At 38.0% G+C, this 24,106-nt stretch overlaps 1 protein-coding gene across 2 annotated transcripts in view; it reads right to left on the reverse strand.

Moving 5' to 3' along the window:
* The window catches only part of LOC308490195 (broad substrate specificity ATP-binding cassette transporter ABCG2), a 46,172-nt gene that overhangs the window by 21,515 nt on the left and 551 nt on the right, over positions 1–24,106 (reverse strand). For both annotated transcript variants that reach the window (XM_081032115.1, XM_081032116.1), the window contains exons 2-6: positions 12,007–12,227; positions 7,798–7,857; positions 7,053–7,167; positions 6,279–6,431; positions 3,993–4,150 (exon numbers count right to left, since the gene is read on the reverse strand). In XM_081032115.1, coding sequence (XP_080888241.1) covers positions 3,993–4,150; positions 6,279–6,431; positions 7,053–7,167; positions 7,798–7,857; positions 12,007–12,209 — 689 coding nt within the window. In that variant the 5' untranslated portion in view covers positions 12,210–12,227. The remainder of the gene's footprint in view (positions 1–3,992; positions 4,151–6,278; positions 6,432–7,052; positions 7,168–7,797; positions 7,858–12,006; positions 12,228–24,106) is intronic.

The following is a 24,106-nucleotide window of genomic DNA, read 5'->3' on the forward strand; positions in this document are numbered from 1 at the left end:
CCTAAAGGTTAGTAACTGGCCCAGTGTGTCACAGTTGGCAAGGAGCAGGGTTGGGGTTCAATGGACCGTGGCCAAAACATTGCTAAACTACATTTACATGGGATTTGCTATTTATGGGTAGAAATAACAAAGGCTAAAACTACTATTCAAAACCTGTTATAATTAAATATATTTTATGAGAAGAACCACTTCAATTAAGCATTTCTAAGCACATACTATATGTTGGCAATACGTACACATTTGTTCTGCCTGAAAGACAATCAGGCCACTAAATCAGTAATTTGAATATAATGTGGAATAGAAATACCTGAGATTCCCTTGTAAGCAAAACAGGAGAGTATAACCAGTCTGAAGATGATATGAGAATATTAAAGGGGCCAACAGGAATAAGTCAAGAAGAAATAAAAAGGGTAGTCAAGGCGAAGAAACAGAGAGAAGAACAAAGTGTGTGATGAATCCCTTTACTCAGAAGGTGGAACTTTAGTCAGTAGACAACAAGGAGCTGAAAAAGAACCGGAAATAGGGAAGTGGATTGGTGTGACAGCCTTGCTACTGAGGACCAATGGTGTCACTAATAGTACCTCCTACTAGAAATGGAGACTCTTGGGCTCCATGTCAGAGCTGTAGGCCAACTCTGCATTTTAAGAAGACCCCAGGAGATTAGTGTACACAGTGAAGCTGGAGAGAGATTGGGTTAGAAATCTAGGCATAAGCAAAGATGCTTATGGGCTAACCAGCCAAAACATAGTGAAAATATTTACAGTACTCTTATCAATGCATGATTCATTAATGAACATAATTGCAGATGATAAAAATAACATGGATGTATTCTCTAACTGAACTTGAACCCTAGACCCATTACTTAAGATGGTTAATGTATATGTATAATTGACATCTCAAACTGAAGATGTTGAAAATCTTAGAAATCTTCCCATTTCTTCTCATCCTAGCAGAAAGACTTGCTTACAAGTGCACGGCAATCAGAGAAAGCAAGGTAGTAATTGGGTGGGAATGCTATAGGTAGACTATGTCTGGCAGCGTTTCAAAATTGAGGCTGGGGAAGGGGAGGTTCCCAGGGATGGTGGGCAGAAGAAATGGCCACAAGGGTTGGTTACACTGAACAATTAAGTTAGTTGCTGTGCAAGCAAGTAAATATATTGAGATAATAGGAGCCAAGTTTCTCACCGTCTGAAAAGTCACTTACAAACATGAAAACGGTGCACACAAAAAGAACACTCAGTTGTTAGATTAAAATTGAAAATATTACCTTGTGGAATTTTAAAAATATATACATCATAACAGATACAGTAATAGTTTCAGATGTATGTTTATGTGTCTTTTTATTGAAACTCCATTTATATACACTATATGTTCAATACATATTTCCTAATAAGGAACCTCTACGTTTCAAATGTAGAAATATATTTCTATATTATATATACACACAGCCACACACATACATGAGTATTTCCTGTCTCTGTCTGCTAAATGGGCTAGAAGCAATGACACGCCAGTAGTATGGAGCATTACACAATCAGACCTTGCTTTCTAATTCTTAACTACACCTGAAGGGAGTAGGGCTCCTTAGAGAAATATCTGGCACAGGAAAAGTATAAGATGAGCCTGGAACCCCTTAAACCAAAACGTAAAGAAATACTGGAAGAATAATCAGAGACATGTCAAACAGACATACGTCAGATTCAAAGGGCTTCCACTGGCCATATCAGGGTTAATTTGGTCATAATAATAAATAAGGACAATACATGAGGAAAGAATGATGGAACTACAAAATCACCACTTGGTAAACATAGACTGGTAGGTGACACGGGCAGGAGTTGTTAGTATATCCTAAAACTGCTGGGTAGATCAGTCATTGAAAAGGAACAGGACATTGGCATAATACTTGATTACATCCTCTGACAAAATGCTAGTCAATTACAAAGAAAAAAAGTAGTTATTTCATAGCAGAGAAACCCAGCAGACATCCACATGACCAGGTAAAGGATAACATCACCCATGGTGGGAGAAGTCAAAACCATGCAGCCCCTGGTGTTATACACCAAGAACACAGCATCATGTCTGTGGTTCCCTGCCAAGAATTCATGGCCTGATCTATTCTTGAGAAAACTTATTGGATGGGGTCAGCTGAGGGCCACCCTATGAAATGTACTCTTGAACACAGGTGAGGACATGAGAGGCAAGGAAAGATTGTGAACTGCTCAGGCTTAGAAAAGTGTATCCATGGAGAGGATCATGAGACAGAAAGGAAAAAGAGACTGGGACAGCTGCTGAAGTCTGAGTGGAGTCTATGGATTGGATGGCGGCAATGGTATCAATGTGATTTCCTCGCTGGAAGGTAAAGAAGGTGATAATGTAAAAGGAGCGTGCTGATAATTTGGAGTTAACCCTCCAGAGGATTTGGGGGGATGGGGATGAGCTGAGTTCCACACTAACACACACATATTATCATTATTAGCAATAGCAGCTACAGCCACTATCGTTTATTGAGCTCATAATGTGTACCAACCCTGTAAAAACAAATGAACAAACAAAAAAAAAATACCCATATAGGTGTGGCAGGGAGGGACAGAGGGAAAGTGAAAGGAGTTAAATGCTAAGAGTTGTGGAATCTACGGAATCTATGTAATAGGGATTTTTCCAACAATTCTACTATTTTTTCTGTAAGATTCAAACTTTTAAAAAAATAATGTAAAAAAAAAAGTCAACAAGTTAAATATTCAAATTCCTATTATTAACATGATCCTCCCAGAGTCTTTCTTGACAAAAGGAAATGATATTCCTTTTACTCCATTCTTCCATTTGTCAGGTTCTAAATCTTAGAATTCATGCTCTCAATACTCACAACTTACGTGCAATTCATGAGATAATCCCATTGGTCCTATCTTCAAAATCGATCCAGAATCCACCCACTTCTTCCCACGTCACCACTACCATCTTAGTCAAAGCCACAATCACCTCAACTGAGTTAATACAACCCACCTACTGACTGGTTTCCCTGCACTCACCTTTGCCCAATTACACAGTCTATTCTCTATGTGGTTGCCATTCCTTCCTTCTAAAACTCTCTGAAAGCTCCCAAGTCATGTAGGTACAGGAAAAGCCAGTGTTCTTACTGTGGCCTACAGTTATCTGCCACCCACTCAATTCCATCTCCTCTCCTATTCTAACTGCCAAAGGCTGAATTGTATCCCCTCCCCCAATTCCTAGGTTGAATTCTTAAGAATTAGCACCTCAGAATGTGACTATATTTGGAGATAGAATCTTTAAAGAGGTAAATAATGCTAAAGAAGGTCATATGAGTGAGCCTTAATCGAGTAAGAAGTAGTGTTCTTATAAGAGGAGGCGATCAGGACACAGAAATCGAAGGAGGGTGAAATGAAGACATAGGAAGAAGGCAGCTATCTACAAGCCAAGGAGAGAGCCGCCAGAAGAAATAATCCTGAAGACACTTTAATCTTAAACTGGCCTCCAAAACTGAAAAACAATTAACTTCTATTATTTAAGCCACCCAGTGTGTGTACCATGTTACGGCAGCCCAAGCAAACTAATACACTAATAAAGCCCCACTCCCTTTCGGTCAGTGGGTTCCAATCCCTCTGGTTTCTTGATGTTACAGACACATGGTCTGCCTGAGGACCACTGTCCAATCCCTCCAACTAGAACCCTCGCCCCCCAGACCCCCAGGTCTTGCTCATACCTCAATGGCACATCATTGAGGAGTTCCCTGACCATCCTGCTGTGCAGTACAGGACCCCCGACTCCCACCACAGCAGTCTTCCCTACACTCTTACATTGTTCCATTTTCTTGAAACACTTACATTTGTTAGTTGACTGTTCGCCTCCAAGAAAACGGTACAAATGTTTGTCTGCTGTGCTCATTGCTAAATCTTTTGCACCAGGAATCATCCCTGGTACACAGCAGGTATTCATATATTGTATGAATGTAAGAATAATGTTCCCATAGCATTTACCTCTTCAGGAGCAAAAGGACGGCATTTGCTGTGCTTGAGTCTAAGCCAGTTGTGGGCTCATCCAAGAACAAGATGGATGGATCTGTAATAAGCTCCATTCCAATACTAGTCCTTTTCCTTTCTCCTCCAGACACACCACGGGTAAACTGAGTTCCAACCTAAAACACAATTATCATCAATATTAACAATAACAACCACAGCCAGTCATTTGTTGAGTTCTTAACATTTGCCAAACCTGTAAGAGGCATATTATCTCATATCCTCATTTATTCTGAACAGCAAATAAATTAGTATCTGGGAAGTAGGTTTCTTCTTAATTAGACAGATAAAGTGAGGCTCAGGTCAGAGTTGGTATGTGGCTAAGCCTGATATGAAACCATGTTTCAAATCATTCTATATGTTTCTTATCATATCAAAAGTTTAGCTTTAAGATGGAAGTCAGAACTGAAAGATGTAGCCCTTACATAGTGAAATCACAGTTTGAAACAGAGATAAAGATAGGACAAGAAAAGGTAAAAGCATCTATAATTTGTCAGTTCTCCTAATACCCCACACTTCCTACCCAACTTAAAAAAAAAAAGTCCTCATGTAGAGTTACAAGAGCTGGGGGGTGGCAACTAAGGAAGTTTACTTTCTACCACCCAGATTAGCACCCCTTAAATCACCATAAGCTTCCCAAACTGACCCCTTTTATACCCTAACTCACCGCAGAATTCTTGACTCATTCTTTCAGACAATTCTGAAGGCAGAATATTCTACAGGGCAACTGGCTCAGTCTTTTCAAACACTCAATGACCCTGTATGCAGTTTGGAGAGCAGGAAGGTTTGGGGAAAGGCAGGAGATAGGCAACAATTCTTATACTAAGAATCTTCTAGAGAGAATATTCAAATGGTACTCATGCCATTGATTTGATCCAATAACAATTGAGCAATAAAAGGCATTGAAAGACAATTGGAGAAATGTGAGTGAATATCAGCTCTATATAGCTGATATTAAATATTATTAATTTTGTTAGTTGACAATGATAGTGTAGTAACATAGCCAAATATCTTTTTCAAAAGTGCATAACAAATATTCAGGAGTGACATATGCTATTTATAACTTTGCTTAAATTACTTCAGAAAGAAAAACCTGAAGTCGTTATTGAAAAAGTTGTTAACAACTGAGAAATCAAGGTGAAAGTTATTAGTAATCATACCATTGTATTAATTATACTATAATCATATCAAAACTGTAGTAATGAGATGATTCTCTCTATATTTATGTTACATTTAAAATTTCATGAAAAGTAAACATTCTTAATGCATTGTTTCAATCAATTACATAAATAAATTCTAAGAAGTCAACAACCATCTTCAGTTTATATTTCTTGGAAATCCATGCAAGGAACTCAGGGTAATGACTGCCTAAAGGTAAAGAATGGAAAGCACAGGGGATGTCACAGGGGATTAAACTGGAGCCATTGGAATCGAAAAAGCTTATCTTCATCCAGAGCTTCAGATGTCTTCCCAGCAAATCGTCCATACCTATTCATCAACTGTAAAGTACACTCATTCACCTCATTTCTTCTTCCTGATACTGCAGAACCCACATAAGGAGTTCTCCTTGTCTATCTTGCCCATAACTGTTACCTATAAAACCTAGGGGAGCCCAGCACATGCCAGTAATGTTGGCAGAAGGCAGAGAGGGAGAAAGAGATGGATGCGAGACTAAGTGCCAAAAGAAACCCTATAAAAACAACTTCAGTGCTACACAAATTAATAATAAGCACCAATTTGAATGAAATAATTTTGGAAGCCAAATTATAGCAAAGTGAAAACCATACAGCAAGACCCCTGAATTTTTGTCATTTATAAATTCCAGAAATAAGCCACAAAAGCAACAAAGTTCCCTGGAGGAAGAGAGGAAGAATAGCTAAAAGGGGAAGGAGAAAACAAAAAGAAAAAAGTTACTGTACAGACACTGAATGTGACAAGACCTAAACAATTTGTGTGGGGGACGATCACGAGGTATAATCACATGGAAGGGACTCCTGTTCTCTGCAAAAACCACTTTTACAAACTGTACCACACGCCATATTTCATTTCCAGGATTCAATCATTTTTTGACTTTTTTCTGGTTAATTCCCACCTTTATATTATGTAACTAGTCACTTTTCTCACCCTAAGGCAGGCCGCCACATTTGACCACATACATTACAGAAAACACGTGACTAAGAGTTACACTACCCACACAGGGGAGGTCCGATTGCCTGGAGATGATACTATCAGGTTTTTCCACGTTACCTTGGAATCTGCCACTTTAGCCAGACCTAACTCTTGAATGACCTTGTTTATCCGTTCATTCTTTTCATGATTTGTCATAGTTGTTGGGAGCCGAAGAGCTGCTGAGAACTGCAAATTTTCTCTCACTGTCAGAGTTCCCATCACAACATCATCCTTAAGGCAAACGGGCATTTTAACAAGACATATCAGGTCTTTTCTAATACCATCACTTTTTAGTATATGTAACTTAATCCACAAAAATAATATACCCCAGGGAGAGTGATAGATAATGATCAACTAGCAATTAAAAAATCACAGTAACTCCCATATACAGAGAACTGCAAAGGAATTAATTCTTATTTCTTATCTGTACACCCAAATAGAATACTCATAACTATGATTACTACTAGCAGACATTTCCAGACTGCTTTATACAAGGATTTGCGAAAATATCTTTCTAAGCTAGGGGAAGGAGAGAGCTAAATACAAGGAAAACAGTAAAACTGTATCTTCTGGAAATATGGTAACTAGAAGTAACATCATGTCCCTTATGAGACTCATATTCCATCAGGAGAACTAATATCATTGTCCTTAGAATAGTCCCATTCTAGATTCTCCCTGCATCTTCAGGTAACACTACTCCACGTCTTACGGGAGATTATCAAAAGCTGGCGCAAAGAAAGATGTTTCTACGCCCTGCCATGTCATCAATGGGAAGCAAACTGAACTATCAGCCACGGCACTTGCCCCCATAGAAACAGGACAAATCTAAAATGCAAATCCACACATACTTACCTGTACCACATAACCTGAGGTACATTTGAAATGGGCAGGTCGAGATGCTCCATTTATCAAAACGTCTCCAGATAATCCCCGTGGATCTTTCCTTGCAGCTAAGACATCTAACAGCCTATGAAAGGAAACACATGGTTTTTTTCCCCACCCCTCGGACTATATCTCTCAGCTACTCTGAGTCCAAATTTTGAGCAAGTTAGAAAGTTAAATGATCAAAAATTCTACGGTTTAACTAAAATTATGTACTTTTTAAATTGTCACCTTCCTTTTTTTTTTTCTTTTTCCATTTATTTTTTCTGTTTTGACTCTATGCTACAATAAAGCCCAAGAACATAAAGCAGGGCACTGCTGGCTGATCCAGCGCAGACCTCCCACACTGCCCTCCAGGGTGGTCACTGTCTGACCTTGGGGGAGCCAACACAGGCGTTGTGCCCCTTTACCTGAGACTCAGCCTTCACTTTTGCCATTGGCTCCATCTCCCCACTTTCTGTTTTATCCCCTCCCTTTTCTACCTCATTAGCTCAAATGCCAATCCCCTTAATCAGCTGCTGTTAGTCAAGCTGACCTAATAAGACTTCCTACTCCTAGGACAGAAGCACAGCTAGCATGACTGCATGGGATCCATAGCACCTAGAACCAGACTAGACACGTACTGATTCCTAACAAACACCTGCTCTCCTAAAAGTGATCTTTCAACGCACACTAACACTGCAGAGAAAAGCTCACTGATACGCGTTATACTCACGAAGATTTGCCTCCACCTGTGGGTCCCAGAATGGCGTTGAGGCCAGGTCTCATGATCCCGCTGTAAACGCAGAAACAGACCGACTTACTGGGTCACTTTAAATCGGGTTCTATTAATTTACATCGTGTTTAATATACACAATGAAATACAATAATTTATGGTTTGCATTTAGTACACTCAACAAAAGTTGATGAAATTAGCACAAAACAAGCAAAACCAACTTTTCTTTTTGTTTTTGTTTTTTTTTTTTGAGGGTGCCGCTCACAGTGTCCCATGTGGGGATTGAACGGGCAACCTTGCTGTTAAGAGCTCCTCCCACTCTGGGACTGGCTCAATTCTAACCAACTGAGCTAACCGGCCATCCCAACAAACCAGCTTTTAAAGGAAGAGAAATCAAATGGTCAATTAATAGAAGTCTAGTCTACAAAGAATGTCATCACCAGTTAGGACCTATGAGAAAAATGGCTCAGTTCCCTAGGTAGCTAGTAGACACTCAAAATTTGCTGAAGAAAGAAGTCTGTACGTTTTTATAAATGATGATTGCTTACAGGAAAACCAAGTGCTTTCAATAAAAACAAATGTCAAGAAGAAAGAAAAAACATATGGAAATTAGGAATAGCCTCACTGGAAAAAAATCCTTGTTGCATTCCCTCCTATTATATCATGTTCAAATAATACATCAGTCATTTCCATTAGACTTTACCTTCCCTTCTTAGTGTGAAGGTGATGGAAGTGCTGGGTGGGGGTGCAGCAACCTCCAGCACCAAAGAACACAGGCTGCAAAGAGAGATGGAAGAGAGGAGACAGCTAAAGGGTGGGGAGATTGCTTCTACTAAAGAATAAGAAAATTGACTGAGCAAATCAGTCAGTATATTAAGAATAATGAGACCCAGGATTTTCACTTTCTGAGAAGATGTTTTATAAAGATAGGAATATGGAAATACCCCTGGGGCATTAGACAGGAATTGGGTGTCATGGGTTTTAATCTATATGCACAAACAGATAAAAAAAGGTTTAGATGCATGCATACTTAAACATATACTTATGTTCTTCGGTCTGCCCCCTGAAAAGGCCTGGAAGCTATGACATCCAAGTAGCAATGAACATTCCAAACACCTAGGTCACCGCTATAAATACAAAACTCCACAAAAAGGAACATCCGCCCATTTCAAGTTTGAGGAAGGCTGAGAACACAGTGAGCCTGGAACTTCTTGCAGTGCCAAAAAAATACTCAATGAAACAGAGAATATGTCAAAATAAATAAATAAATAAGTTTAAAACAATAAAACCCAGAACCTACCTTGAAAGGTTTCCCACTGACCAAATAGGGAACAATAGGATTATTAAGATAAATAATGATAATACATTAATATTAAATGCTACTGAATAAAACGCAAATCCATGAGCCCATGCCCGATATAAATAAATGAATGAAGAGATGACAAATGAAGCTTTTTCTTTTTAGTAGAATGCAAACTAACCCATACAGAAGAGTAGGATGAAAACAGAAAATCACCCTCTGGTGATATCATCGAGATAGTTATTGCTGATTCAGGCAGGTGTCATCAACGGTGGCTGAAGTGGGTGTGTTCAGGTTTAATGAGGAATAGGGTTTGAGAATAATGTCAGGGTATCTCCCCTCATAATAGTTATTAATTACAAAGTGGAAAGCGGTGACATTGTGGTAAAGGCTGGCAGACACCAACGTGACCAGGTGATCAAGGTGAACATCACCTGGGGCAGAACAGGGAAATCCCAGGTAGGATGAGACTGAGGAGACAGGATGTGGTGGTCAGTCAGCTACGTGAGGGGCGTGGTTGACCAGCGGCCCCGTAGGACCCACCACTGCATCCATCATGAGGCTTGGCTTCCCCTGGGCTGCTCCTGGACAATGACCGAGAGGTTACATTGAGAGGGTCCTTATTTCTGAAAAATATACGGTGGAGGAGTTAGGGATAATAGAGCACCATTTGGACAGCTTGCTCTCAAATGGTTCAGAAAAATCCTAATGACAGTGGGCATGTAAAGAGACAAAATGACTAGCAAGTGCAGTGTGGTGTTTACAGGTGGGAAATCTAGGTAAAAGAGTATGTTTCTGCAAGGCTTAAGTTTGAAATAATTTTAAAATAAACTGTAATTTTCTTTAAATCTCCAAGTAGAAAATTAATTTCGAAAAAAAGAAAGGAAGGAAGGAAGGAAGGAAGGAAGGAAGGAAGGAAGGAAGGAAGGAAGGAAGGAAGGAAGGAAGGAAGACGGAAAGAAAGGAAGAAAGAAAGAAAAATAGAAAGAAAGCGAATTTCCCTGAAGATTACAGGATATCCACACATCTACTGGAATGGACCATGTTTTCCACAGACCTTTAGCATTGGTGAAAAAAAGCTCAAATTTGGGTATGGAGACAAACTAAGCATAACAGAAAGGTTTGTCATAAGGTACCAAATCTCACCGTTTTGAATTCTCAGAGTCAGATTTTGTTTTATCTTCTTCCCCCTAAAGAGGACATCAAGTTCTAGTTATTTAGTTCTAAAAATGACATTACAGAATGTCCAAAGGCAAAATAAAAATCAAGATCCTCACCAGCTTTTTGGGGAATATTTTACTATTTTGAATGGTTGTGGTGTGATCAAACACAAGTCAAAACTAAGAGAAATGAGAGCAATCTTTCTCCCATCCCAGAAATGCTATTTTATTTAGTAAAAGACCGCAGATAGGAGAAAAATTAGAAATGCTGCATGGAATAAAAGGATGACTTTTCTGATGCATGCCTAAACCAGAAATATCAGTAAGCAAGAAAACTGTAGTGTTCTACCAGATTTATCAGGCCGATGACTTTGTAAGATATATAAATGTCTAATCACTATGCTGCACACCTGAAATTAATATAATATTCTATGTCACCTATAATTGAAAATTTAAAAAACAGTTAATAAAAGAAAAAAGTTTATACAGCTTTTATGAACCAAAAAATGCAGGTAAAGATGGACTCAAATATTGCTGGAAAGAAGAAGCCTTGATCAGATGACAATTTTTTATATCAGGTTACTAATCAACTGACTTTAAAACGTAAGCAAGATAAATGTGTACTCGCACACTACGCATTTTTAACCTATTCAACCTGCACATAGTCAAACCATTTGTCACCTTCCACTTAGCACAAAATCTGAAGTGACCAACACTTGCTTCATTGTTATGTTCCCCTTTTTGTTATGTCACCTTTCAAAAAGGTCAGTCAATTCTAACTAGGCATGTAGCAAAAGATAAAAGCTTTGTGTCTATCATTTCTCTCCTCCTTTTCCTAGTCAGGGTTTCTCAACCAACACAAGGAAACAACAAGGAAGTAGGTATGACAGACAGTGTTGCTGCATGAACAAAGGTCTATCTAATCCTACACAGCCCCTGACCTCACCACCGCCCAATCAATCTCAGATCCCCATCATCTCTTCCCCACCCACATCCAAAAATTTTCTCCCATATTTTTTTTATTTCCTAGCCTTCTGGCAGCAGTTGACTGCTAGTAACAGATAAAACCACAATCCCGTAGAATGCATCAAGCTAACATCTGATTCTATTAGGTTGATGCAAAAGTAACTGGAGTTTGAAAGGTTAAAAAAACAATTGAAAAAACCACAATTGCTTTTGCACCATCCTAATACAATATATAGATTTTCAGCCATATCTGGCCAAAGTGCTCTTTTAACCACTCTTCCAGTCTCAGAGAGCTAGAAAAAGCTGCTTGTTTTTTTGCATGAATAATTATTTCCCCTATTAAAAAAACAAATTAACAAAACAAAACACATAGGCTATGCTGTCCTAGCAAACCCAGATGCATTCCCCACTCCAGAGAGAAAGAGTCAGGCTCAATTCTCTAGAAATCAGAGAAACAAGAGCAATTTTAATGGCTATCATCTGTGAAAGAAGACAGATATGTGGTACCAACTAAGTTCTAGTCTCATACCCCCGCTCCCCACACACCATGCTACTGCCCACTCCACTACCATTAAATGAATTCATTGCTTGAGGACGAGAATGAAAATCATAGTTGGTATTGATTTGGATCATAAATTCTCCATTACTCTGGACTTCAACTGCATACTTCATTTGTGTACAGACATGTACACAAATATCCTAGCACCTTACTTGTAACAGGCAAAACCTGTGCAGTTCACTGTATGTCAACATAGCAATTTACATAAAAATTCATGCACATACTTGACATTCATTAGTATTTCTTTCTCAGTTGTTTTTCGAGCAAGTAGAAAGCCACTCTTCACTTTTACTCGATAGCAGACGTTATGAAAACTTAACACAGCTCCTTTAGTAAATGACTTCAGGTCATTGGATGGTGTCCCGGAGAGGCCATTGGTGTTTTTTTGTGACATTGGGATAAAAACTTGGTCATTACTGGAAGACATCCTGAGAGTTTCTGCCTCCTGCAGAGGGAAAAGCAACAGTAAGTTGATAGCCCAGATAAATGAGATTATAAACACTAGGTAACAGTACCCTTAAAAACCAGTCCATTTTGGTACAAACTTCCAGTTATAAAATAAATAAGTCCTGGGGATGTTATGTTCTCCACAGTAAGTATAGTTAATACTGTATTATATATTTAAAAGTTGCTGAGAGTAGATCTTAAAATTTCTCATTATGGTAAGAGAAAAACTAGTAACTATGGTGATGGAATTTAAATAGACTTATTGTGGTGATCATTTCACAATATATACAAATATTGAATGACTATGTTTACACCTAAAACTAATGTTACATGTCAATTGTGTCTCAAAAAATAATGAAAAGGACAGAAATCCAAATTTTAAAAAAAGAATATAAAATACCTGATTAATCAACTTTACATTGACTACATGTTAACTAAAAATATTTTTCATATTTTGTGCTCAATAAGATATATTAACATTTTTAAAACTCCATTTTAAACTGCACTATAATAAATAATTCCATTTCCAATGGACAGTCCACATCACTGTGTTAAGAACAACCTTGGAACCCATATTAGGGAGGCAGACACAATTCTCAACACATAAACTTCAATTAAATGTCAATGAAATATCTAATAAGTAAATAGGGAGACTTTGAAAATTATTTAAAATTCATGAAGCAGGAGAAACCTAAGTGGGAGTTATAAACCTGGCTAGCATGAAAAGCATATTATACTATTATCCAAGATCAGGTGACAGACATGGTCACCGTTACCTCCTGTTTTTGGTTTTGGTTATTATTTTTTTAATTTTGGATTTCTGACATAGTTATTACAAAAAGGAGCTTAGCCAGGCAGTCAGGAACAAGAAAAATTTCTCTGTATAGCTCCAGTTTTATATCACTGATTGTTACTCTCCTTCAATCAACTAAGAAGATAAACTCCAAAATTATTTGGAATTACACAATCGTTTCCTTAATGGGCAACCATATTTAAATCCAGGAAGATTTAGAATTAAGTGTAAAAATGATTCAAAAAATCAAACCAGTAGTTAAATCTGCTCTTTTCAGTGAGGACCATCTCAATGTGTCAAGTGGTTAATCCGCCCATGAGCTCTGTAAATTCTGCGCTGCATCTTGGGAGCTTTGTTCACCTGGGTGTGTAATGACGATAGAGTCTACATCTAAAACTTTTAAGTTCAGCATTACTCTCTGCATTTTTAAGCATGTACAATACAAATTCTACACTCTTTTTGGGCCACCGACCCTGTGTTGAACCCCACTATGCAAACCTATCAACCCCACCATTGTAACTGGGGAATGGCACACATTGCTTTTGTAATGTGACATGCTTTAGATACTTGGTGGTTTTTCAGATACAGTGGCCTGGGCAATTTCACGAGTGTTCTTAAAATGAACATGAAGATTTGAACTTCTCAATTTACATGATTTTGTGGGGTTCTCTAGGTCAAGCAACTAGTGAACCATTTTCAGAGGTCACCTCAGGCCACTTACAGGAAGAGCCTTACTAATATATTTTCTAAAAGTGAATATAACCATTACATTAACTATATGCTCCAAAAGTTCATTAAAAACCCAAACCAAACCCTTTTCACCTTTAATCATGAGGAATCTTTACATATTTACATAATATATTTTATATGCATGGCCTGTTGATACTATTTTCAAAAACAGAATATTGTCTTAAACTAATTGATAGGGTTGCATCAATCTTTTTTCCATTGGCCCTTGGATTTCCTTAAATGATGGCATCATGTTCATCAACGCTCTATACCAAATACCTCTTCTTGAGTACTACATTTTGCATCCAATGTAAACAGATAAAATTCCCAGTGTTGTTGCAATACCACCAACAAAGCTGACAAGATCAAATTTTGATCCTTTATTTTCTTAAAATTTATAGTTGCTGTGATTGTTACTGATGAAGAAACAGATGTCACCAAACTATTTTGGGTTATGGTCATAGTGGATGTTGACATCTGGGATGTGTTTTGTGAAACACTTGTTATTTTCAGTGTAGACTTTAAGGTGGTAAGAGTCATATTTGTTGAGACCCCTGGTGTTGTCATTTTAGATGTTTCTGTGGGTTTCGCAGTGGTGACCGTCCCTGAGGAAACTGGAGTTGTAGATGGTTTCACAGTGCTTTTGGATGATTCACTTGTAGAGCTAAAAGGCACATGTGGGGTATTCCCTATTGGCTTAGTAGTGGGGCGAAGGGACAGGACAGGGAAGTGATTCTTTTATGAATCGCAGTTCAATATAATTGGGGGTCAGACTGAAAGTACCTTCCATGTTTCCCCGAAAATAAGATCTAGCCAGAAAATCAGCTCTAATGCATCTTTTGGAGCAAAAATTAATATAAGATCCAGTCTTATAATACACAAGACCGGGTGTTATAGTAAAATAAGACCGAGTATATTATATTGTATTATATTGTATTGTATTGTATTATATTATATTATATTATATTATATTATATTATATTATATTATACCCGGTCTTATATTATGGTAAAATAAGACCGGGTCTTATATTAATGTTTGCTCCAAAAGACGCATTAGAGCTGATTGTCCGGGTAGGTCTTATTTTCGGGGAAACACAGAATGCTTCTTTGTACATTCTTCAGCTACATGCAGAGGGAAATAAAATAGCATTGTCCTCTAGACACTTTCAAAATTTATGACAGACACTTTAACCAAGACAGCAATTGGGGGGGTCTGGGGAGGAGCTCTTGCAGCCTATGTCTGTCACAAAAGCCCTACAGATAGAACTCTATGGTTAGTTGGTTAGCTACAATAGAGCTATTTTTGGTTATACCACCCCTCCCCTTAACTTCTTCTTTGGTTAACCCCATAAAAGATAAACATACTCGTGTGGAAAATAATATAATATAAACAGAGCCACTTCAAAAAGAAGATGGAGCTGCCATCCCAGAAAAACTGCCTCTTCTTTCCCTCCTTACTTCTTACTCTCTTCTTGCATGTGGCTTGCCATGGCTTCAAGTAAAGAATTGCTATCCTTTCTTTTTGCCGAATAAATCCTTTTGCTGACAGCATACCTAGTTGACTTTTTGTTTATGGTTGACAAAACATGTAGAAACTATCAGCTAGTGATTCTGTAATGTTATTTTATTTCAATTCACTTAAATTTAAATAGGCACATGTGGCTAATGGTTACCATATTGGTCAATAGAAAGCTAGATGTTTATTTTTTAAAAAATAGTTCCTCATTCCTGAGTTACTTTATAAATAACCAATTTTATAACCCATAAAAGATACACATACTTGTGTAAAAAATAATATAAACAGAGCCACTTCAAAATGAAGATGAGCTGCCATCCTAGAGAAACTGCCTTACACATCTTAGTCCTCAAACTTTTGGAATATTAAAACTGGGCAAAATAACCTTTGTACTGGGCCTAAAGCAGCACTGTATTCCAAACAACTGTTTATAAAGCTAACAGCAGCCATCATTACTATAAAATTGAAAATTAATACATTCTTTAGAATTAGTATCACCATTTACCTTATCTGCATCTATAGAATTCCTTTCTTAGCTTATTACCACCCATAGAAATTCCTTACTTCTATTCATGTAATTATTCCCCTTCGTTTTCTCATAAATAACCCTTGCCCTCATCTCCTCATCCAAACACTATTTGGGTTTTGGCCTGAAACAGTGCTGCCAGAACAGCTATTCTTTTGAAGCTCAAATAGATGCTTGTTGCCCCTCACTTTAGCCCTTTATTTTCAGGTTAACATATCTGTGATCTTTTTAGTCAAATAACCAAACCTTTGATAATGGTTGACAAACATCCCAAAATTCAAATTTTAAATTGAGTCGTCTTCTCCTTAACCTGAAAGTAACTGAGATTTTCCCAAAAGACCTCTTGGAACATTTCAAATAATCTCAATCTCTCTCTCTCTCTCTCTCTCTCTCTCTCTCTCTCTCTCTCTCTCTCTCTCTCTCTCTCTCTCTCCCCCCCCCACAAAAGAGAAATATGAAACTAATTAGGCTTATTTGGTATGTTAAATTTCATGGGAAGCATTGTCAAATAAGTGATGATAAAATTCTAGGGCATATTGCATAGGGAAATCTTATTAAGTATTCCAAAAAATTTATGAAATGTATATAAATCTGATATGTCCTGATATATTTTCATTTGTAATTCTAGCTGTTATCTTAACAATGCTGTGTGTTGCAGGGAAAAGCAAATTTCTCAATTGCATTATACTTAGATCCCTAACCATGTCATTTTAAGTCTGGTATTTACTGAGCTATCATCTTACTCTGATACCTTTTGCAAATATGTTACATCTTCAGAAAGATTCCTGCAGAGAACTCTGACACTCAAAAATACAGGTTTCTGATAAACTTTCAGATCATAGCATTAAACTCGGTGAAGAATTGAAGAACTAAAGAAAAACTGGATTCATATAACTGCTAACAAAAAGATCAATATCAACTAGAACTAATAACATGGGACTGAATGAACTGACAAGGATTACTATAATTTTTATCGTTTTCTTTTTGAAATACTTTTTTTTTTTTTTTTACCAGTGCCCTTTGCTGATCCTAATTAGAACTATAACACCGCAAAAGGGATGGTTAGGCGTGCCAGGTTTCTAGAAGCCCTAACTGGGTGCATGGAAAAAAGAATTAAAAAACCCGTAAGTTATGATAAACTTTGGGGGAGAAAAAGAAAAAAGAAAACTGAATTGATAGTTTAGAAGAAAGGGGACCCCATCCATCTCCTAATCCACTTATAACCAACAATGCCTGAGGCTAAGGTAACTGAAGCAAAAAAAGACACTTTTAAAACCAAACGGCTGTTTTTCAAGCCAAACCACCAACCCTTGTTCCAGCCTCTTTGAATTTGTAGGGGTAATTATAAAATCTCAAGACCTCTCTGCAATTGTTAATAATTCTGTTTATATATATCTGATCTCTAATATCAGTGCTTGTCTGTGTTTTATATATATAATAGTGTTTTTGCCTCTAGATGGTATTACCAGATTATATTTAATTGGCTTAAAAAAATTAAGTGCTTATATGAATTTAAATAAAAAAACTAACTCAAGTATTTTTCAAGATCACGTGATCTAAAAATATTTCATACTAATTATTTCATGATCTAAAAATATTTCATAAGGTAGTTTAACTTTTGGTTAAATAGATATGTCTTTTAAGGTTATTAACATTAAATATGGTATCTTGTTTTGCCTGGGTTTATAAAAATAAATTTATGTTATCTTTGTCACAAAATTTGTCAAGAAAATAGTTTGGATAATAATTGCCTTCAGAGTTCAGAACTAATAAAATGTTAACTAAAATAAGGTTTTAGATAAAACTTTTCAGTAATAATTAGATAGTGTGGATGCTTGGACAAGGTTTTCTTAGCATCTGTTAGTAACTTAAGATTTCAGTTTTACTAAGTTGTGCTAAATATTAAAAATTATTAAATATCTAGGTATTTCAAAATGATAAAATATTACAATATTAATTATTAAATAGGTCTCAGTTCATCTATTTCTGGCTCCTAGTCACAGGAAAGATAAAAGATAGATTAAAATCTGGTAATAAATATATCTTATATTTTATTACAAAACCTGAACTTCTAAAGGTTGCAAAATGTGTTTATGGATTTGCTAATGGAAATATTGGATACTTGCTAGTAGTTGTCAGTAAAAATTAAGGTACTGAAGGTTATGGATTCTAGTTAATATGAAAGGAAATGATGTGTGTTTTCAAGGAAGGCATAAGGTATGAAAATACATTTTTGAAGAAACTGAAAGAAAGTAATTTGTCCTAAGGATGGTTATTTCTGAATGAGTGAGAGGAGACAAACTAAGAGGGTCTGGGAAAGTTACGGGAAATTTGTGAAGAAAAATCTTGATATATGGTTAAGCTAAACATAACTGATTGAGTAACTTTAAATATCAAAAGTAAGCTGGTGTAGACCCAGCCACTCCTCAGTATCTAGCCAGAGAAATCCAAAACACTAATTTGAAAAAATTTATGCACCCCTAGTTTATTGCAGCCCTATTCACAATAGCGAAGACATGGAAACAACCGAAATGCCCATCAGTAGACGACTGGGTTAAGAATCTGTGGTACATTTATACAATGGAGTATCACTTGGCCATAAAGAAGAATGAAATCTTATCATTTGCAACAATACGGATGGACCCAGAGAACATTATGCTATGGGAGGGAGCGTGGGGATGAGGGAGAAGGTGAGGGGATTAGAAAGCACAATTGGTAACCACAAGATTGCCACGGGAATGTGAAAGACAGTTGGGGGAATATAATCAATAATGTTGTAAAGATATTGTAGGGTATCCGATGGACACTTGTCTTATTAGGGAGGCCACTTCATGGATGGTGTAGATGCCTGATCACTGCGCTGTACATCTGAAGCGGAAAAATAATGAATGTCAACTATAACTATATACATATAGAAGTGGAGTACAGCATAAGGAATAGAGACAGCGGAAACGTAATGGCTGTATGCGAAGTCAAGGGGTATTAGATTGGGGGAGGGTGGTCATCACTTTGTGAGGGATATAAATGTCTAACTATTACATTCTTTTGTACACGAGAAACTAATTATAAAAAAGTAAGCCGGTGCAAAATTCAAGTTTTCTCTTTCTACTAAATAAGATAAAGTTTGTTAGACTATTGGTCTGCCAATGACATTATGAGAAAATATTCTGCCTGAAAAACAAAGATTATATGTGCCATCAAAATAATTTTCTGTTTTACATTGTCTCAGGTTCTTGGTTATTCAAAAAAACTAAATCTAAAAATTAAGCTTTGCTAATAGTTTGTAAATTTCTGTATTTTAGAACTGCTAGAGTTCATGTGCCTTCCTCGATATCAGCTGTAGGACAATATAAGGAAGCTTAGCCTAATGTTTTCCCCTAATTGGCAGGGAATTCTAATAGTTCTAGCTATTAGAACTGACAAGGAAGCTCAGATAAAGAGGCTCAGATCCGAAAGAAGGCCAGAATTTGTTTAAGTATCGTTAACAACCCAGACAGGAAAACAAAGAATAAAGGAACAGTGAGACTGAAGGATGAGACCAGAGACAGGCCAGACTTTTGGCCACAGTTATAGACAACCCAGGGCCGAGGCCACCTCAAGGCACCCCAAAAAGCCCCAGAAGAGGAAACACCACATAAAGGATCCTGCTTTGGATGTGGAAGCCCAGACCACTGGGATAAAAAGTGTCCTAATCCTCCAAAGCAGCCAGCACGTGCCCCCTGTGCAAACAAAAGGGCACTGAGGGAGGATTGCCCCCTATTCTGGAGGGAATAGGTACCAACTCCTTCCCCACAAATGGTTGTAATTGACTAAAAAGCCTAAAGTTCCCAGCAGCTCCCAAGCTATTCTCATCAAAGGGGTGAAACTCCAGGTGACCCTGATGTGGCAGGTAAGCTTGTTAATTTCCTAATTGAGATAGAAGCCATTTTTCTGTCTCAACTGCTCACTCTGGACCTTTTTCCTCTGAAAACTGCTCAGTTGTAAAAAATAAAGAAAGCTCCCAGATTTGGGCTCATTTTACTCAGCCTGTTTCTTATCATTGGTCTATACCTTAGAGGAAATGTAAAATAAACAAATTAAACTTAAAAAGGACTCTAGAAAAGTTTCATCAAAAGACCTCGAAGCCCTGGTTCTAACTGCTGCCCATTGCTTTAAATTCTAACCTCAATTCTGTTATCTCCTATGTTGTTAGCTTGGGAAAGTTTCAGCAGGCACTTAGGAAATATGGAGAACCGGCACCTCCCCCAGGTCCACCCCTCTACACACTGTAGCCCTGGAAAGACAGGGGTCTAAAACAAACCAGTTTCTTCCTACAAAAAAGGAACGCTTTGCAATTTTTCCAAACACCCCAACGGTTGCTGGGCTGGGTCCACTTCCCTCGAGTCAAACTTATTTCATTTAAGTCTCCACAGGTCTCCCCCAGAAGGAAGACTGTCACTCCTCACTCCTATTCCTGTGAGACAATTGAAGACCTTAAGCTCCTCAAACAAAACTGCTGGTGCTACTCATTATTGCTTTATATTTTTTCTCTGTGGGACTAGGTCTTATCTTGCCTTCCAGGTACTTGCATAGACACCTATACCTTCCTCTACTTGGCTTCAGAGGTCAACACAGCCCTCAATAATCAGTCCCTAACCATTCCTTTGAAAAACCGCTGAAAAGGGTTATATTTAGAAGAAGACTGTTGTTTCTATGTTAATCAGCCTGACAGAGATGCTGCCCAAAAGTTAAAAGATAAAGCTTCCAGGATCCGACAACTATTAAGTGAATCCTGGGGATCTTGGGGTCCAAGATTTGGAGTTGGGCATCCAGGCTTCTTCCCCTTGCGGGGACATTGCTAACAATCATTTTAACCCTTGTTTTTAAACCCTGCATCTGAATTTTTAAACAAAATTTATTTCTTCCCGCCTATAAGCCATCAAACTTCCAAATAACACTTCAACAGGACCCTGGGTCAATTTCAGCGGTTGAAGCTAATCCAAAAATCCTGCTCTCACGTATAGACCAAATAAGATGGGAAACTCATAGTTCATGAACAACAGTCTCATAGATATCAGGGGAGAATGACACTCCAAAGCAATAGTCAATCAGGAAACCTTTCAATTTCCTTGTGCAAGTTGTGTTAGGTAATAGAATTCTCTCGACTATGTGCTAGCTGGACAACTACGTAGGACTTACCCTGTTGTTAATACTTCATTTTGAACTTGGAAAAATCACTTCCTATGAGGTGTTTTGTTTTGTTTTTCTAATTTTATTGGGGAATATTGGGGAACAGTGTGCTTCTTCAGGGCCCATCAGCTCCAAGTCATTGTCCTTCAATCTAGTTGTGGAGGGCACAGCTCAGTTCCAAGTCCAGTCGTCATTTTCAATCTTTAGTTGCAGGGGGCGCAGACCACCATCCCATGTGGGAATTGAAGGCAGCTCCTTGTCTTCAATCTAGTTGTGGAGGGCGCAGCTCACTGGCCCATGTGGGAATGGAAACCATGGCCTCAGCTTTAGGAGCACAATGTCCCAACCACCTGAGCCACCAGGCCGCCCCCAACCCTGGATTGAAACAACCAGTAGTACACTACTAACTTTCAATGCTACAATTCTTTCAATATTTTATCTCTATAAATGAGCTAACTATATAGCTCAAAAATTAGATATCCACTTTCTAACACTTTCCCACTGAGGTAGAATACTCGCTTTAAAAAACTATGGGGTGGGGGAGATATCATGAGAAGGGGGGGTGACTGCTAATGGTTAATTAGAGGAGAGGATGATGAAAATGTGACAGTCACACAAACTGTACATTTTAAATGGTGATTTGTATCACCTGTGAATTATATAGCATGAAGATGTTGTTAAAAAAAAAAAAACACACCTATAAGGCCAAAGACACCCAGATACTTTATCAATTTTTGGTTCACATCCTGGAGTAAACTGGGGACTAATTTTTTTTTTAAGGATACACGTTAGTTTCTTGCAGACCTATATATCTTATATGCTATATGCTAAAATGGCTTAAATGCTAAATGGCCATTTAGGTCAACTAGATTTTTACTAAAAGATCTCAACCCTAACCTATAACCCAAGTAAGGAACACAGAATAAAACTTCCCACTTGATATAATCTTCAACTCTTGCCAAACTTCTATTAAAATTATTGACAGATAGGAATAGAGAGTGTTTGAAGAACATGAGGTTTACCTATCCCTCTAGAAAATCTAGATTTATCCCCAGAAAAGGCCCAAGCCGTTAAACAACAGCATGTGTGTGACCACAGGGTCTTAGCAACCAACATGTGTTTTTCATAACACTTACAGTAAGGAAAGTTACAACTACAGCAAGCAGTCCTAAAAACCACACCATTGCATGTACTGTCTATGAGATGGGCACAGGGGATGCTCTCCCCCTGCCATGGTTCAGTCTCCTCTACGTCCTTCTGGGACACAAGACATTTCCCTCAGAAGTAAATGCCAGGAAAAGCTTCTCTAAGGAGCTGGTATGTTTCTCCCCTTTATCCTCATTGAATTGTGTAATTCATAGTTCCCTGTATATTATGGCCAGAGGAAGCAACTTCAATTTGCACAGAGTCCTCTGGTCGGTCCATGTTCCTTCCAATGTGCTCCCACAGTAACTCTACTCTGGGTTGCACTTTACTTTCCATTAGTAATACTTATGCTCACCTCAACTGCTTCATGGATGCTTAACAAAATTAATGCAGAAACAGATTCTGGGTGTAAGTGTATTTTAATACCATCTTGATGCAAAAGAATCTGTCCCCTAAAGGAGCTCTTGCTGATTGCTGAAGGGAACCAAAGTTTTGCTCCTTGAAGCTGCCTTTTTGGGATATTGATTTTAAGCTGTTTCTTAAGAAAGACTCAGGAAAAACTTTGACCCTTCACCTTAACTACCCCAGAGACTGGGATAGAAAAAACCTGCTTCAGGAAGGAGGTCTTAGGATGCTAGCCTCAGCGTAATTTGAATTAAATATGGTAATAAAGGGCTTCATCAGGAGCCTGTTACCTAGATACCCAGTGTCCCAGAGTTACTGAGTAGCCTAGCAAGGATTTGCCTACCAAGTGTGTTCTGCTCCTCAACTAACTGTAAATCACCTATTCTCACTCCTGAAATCTAAGACCCTATCCCCACCCCTTACCCTTTGTCCGAAAATGTCATAAACCCAATGCTGCCTCACTGTCTTTGGATTTTCATGCTCATGTGAATTCCCCATGCACATGTATTAAAATTTTGATTTTCTCCTGTTAATCTGTCTCTTAACGTATTAGCCAGGCTAGAAGAACTTAGAAGGTGGGAGGAAAAGTATTAATTTTTTTTAGCCCCCGGTTTTTTCCATGCTGCCTCCTTCCTGCCTCTCCCCAATCTCTGTTGGACTGACCCGGACTCCCTCTCGCCTCCTACACTCAAGGGACTGGGTGCCTAACCACCCACTTAATGCCCAGGGTCTGGAGCAAAGATGGCCAATAAACATTTGTTACTATGAATATATGTTTTTTCTGATAGTGCAATGAGCCTCAATATTTCCACCATTAGCAAGAAAATAAAACTACACAACATTGCAAGTATATTCTTTAACTGTGTGCTAGATTTGCAATCTAACCTTTTGGTCTTCTATTTTTCTGTGTTTTTCTAACTTTTCTAATAATCTTTAAACTATCCACAGAAAAATTACAAAACGGAGCTCTAGAACTCTTCAGCAAACCATCCAAAGTTGTGGACAAACCTTATGTTCTGAGGATAAGAAAAAGAATAAATATATTGGTTAATTCCTTTTAAACTATTAATACTAATGTTAACAATCTTTTTTCCCACCTTGTAGTAACTTCCATGCTAAGTTTTCATCCATCCAGTATCAACTCGAGTTTCACACATTTGGAGAAAAGTGAGAGTTTGACCAAAGGGCCCTTAACACACACTAACACACACGGAAACAGTTGCACCAAAGCATCGTTTTCTGAAAAAGCAGTCTGCATTTTCAGTTTGCATTTCATATTCACTTTCCAATGAAACTGGGAGGGACCAATTAAAACCTAATCATCTCAATTAAACAGTTCTCTACTTTCTACCAAATGTACACGTAATACCCACGGATCTTTCAAGCGACACACATCTCAAAGGGCATTTACTCGCTGGGCAATTCAAAGGCTGGGATCTCAGGGTCCGGACCCTGAGAGGCAGAGCACTAATAACATTTACATAAACGCTGAGATGAGTCCCCAGACCTTCCAAACATTCCCTAAGCAGCTCCTACTTCACAATGACATCAAGCATCTGTACTGTGCTTCCTAAATCGTGCAGCTTTTCCA

This window comes from Rhinolophus hipposideros (genome assembly GCF_964194185.1).
Source record: "Rhinolophus hipposideros genome assembly, chromosome: 1".
Classification (NCBI taxonomy): domain Eukaryota; kingdom Metazoa; phylum Chordata; class Mammalia; order Chiroptera; family Rhinolophidae; genus Rhinolophus; species Rhinolophus hipposideros.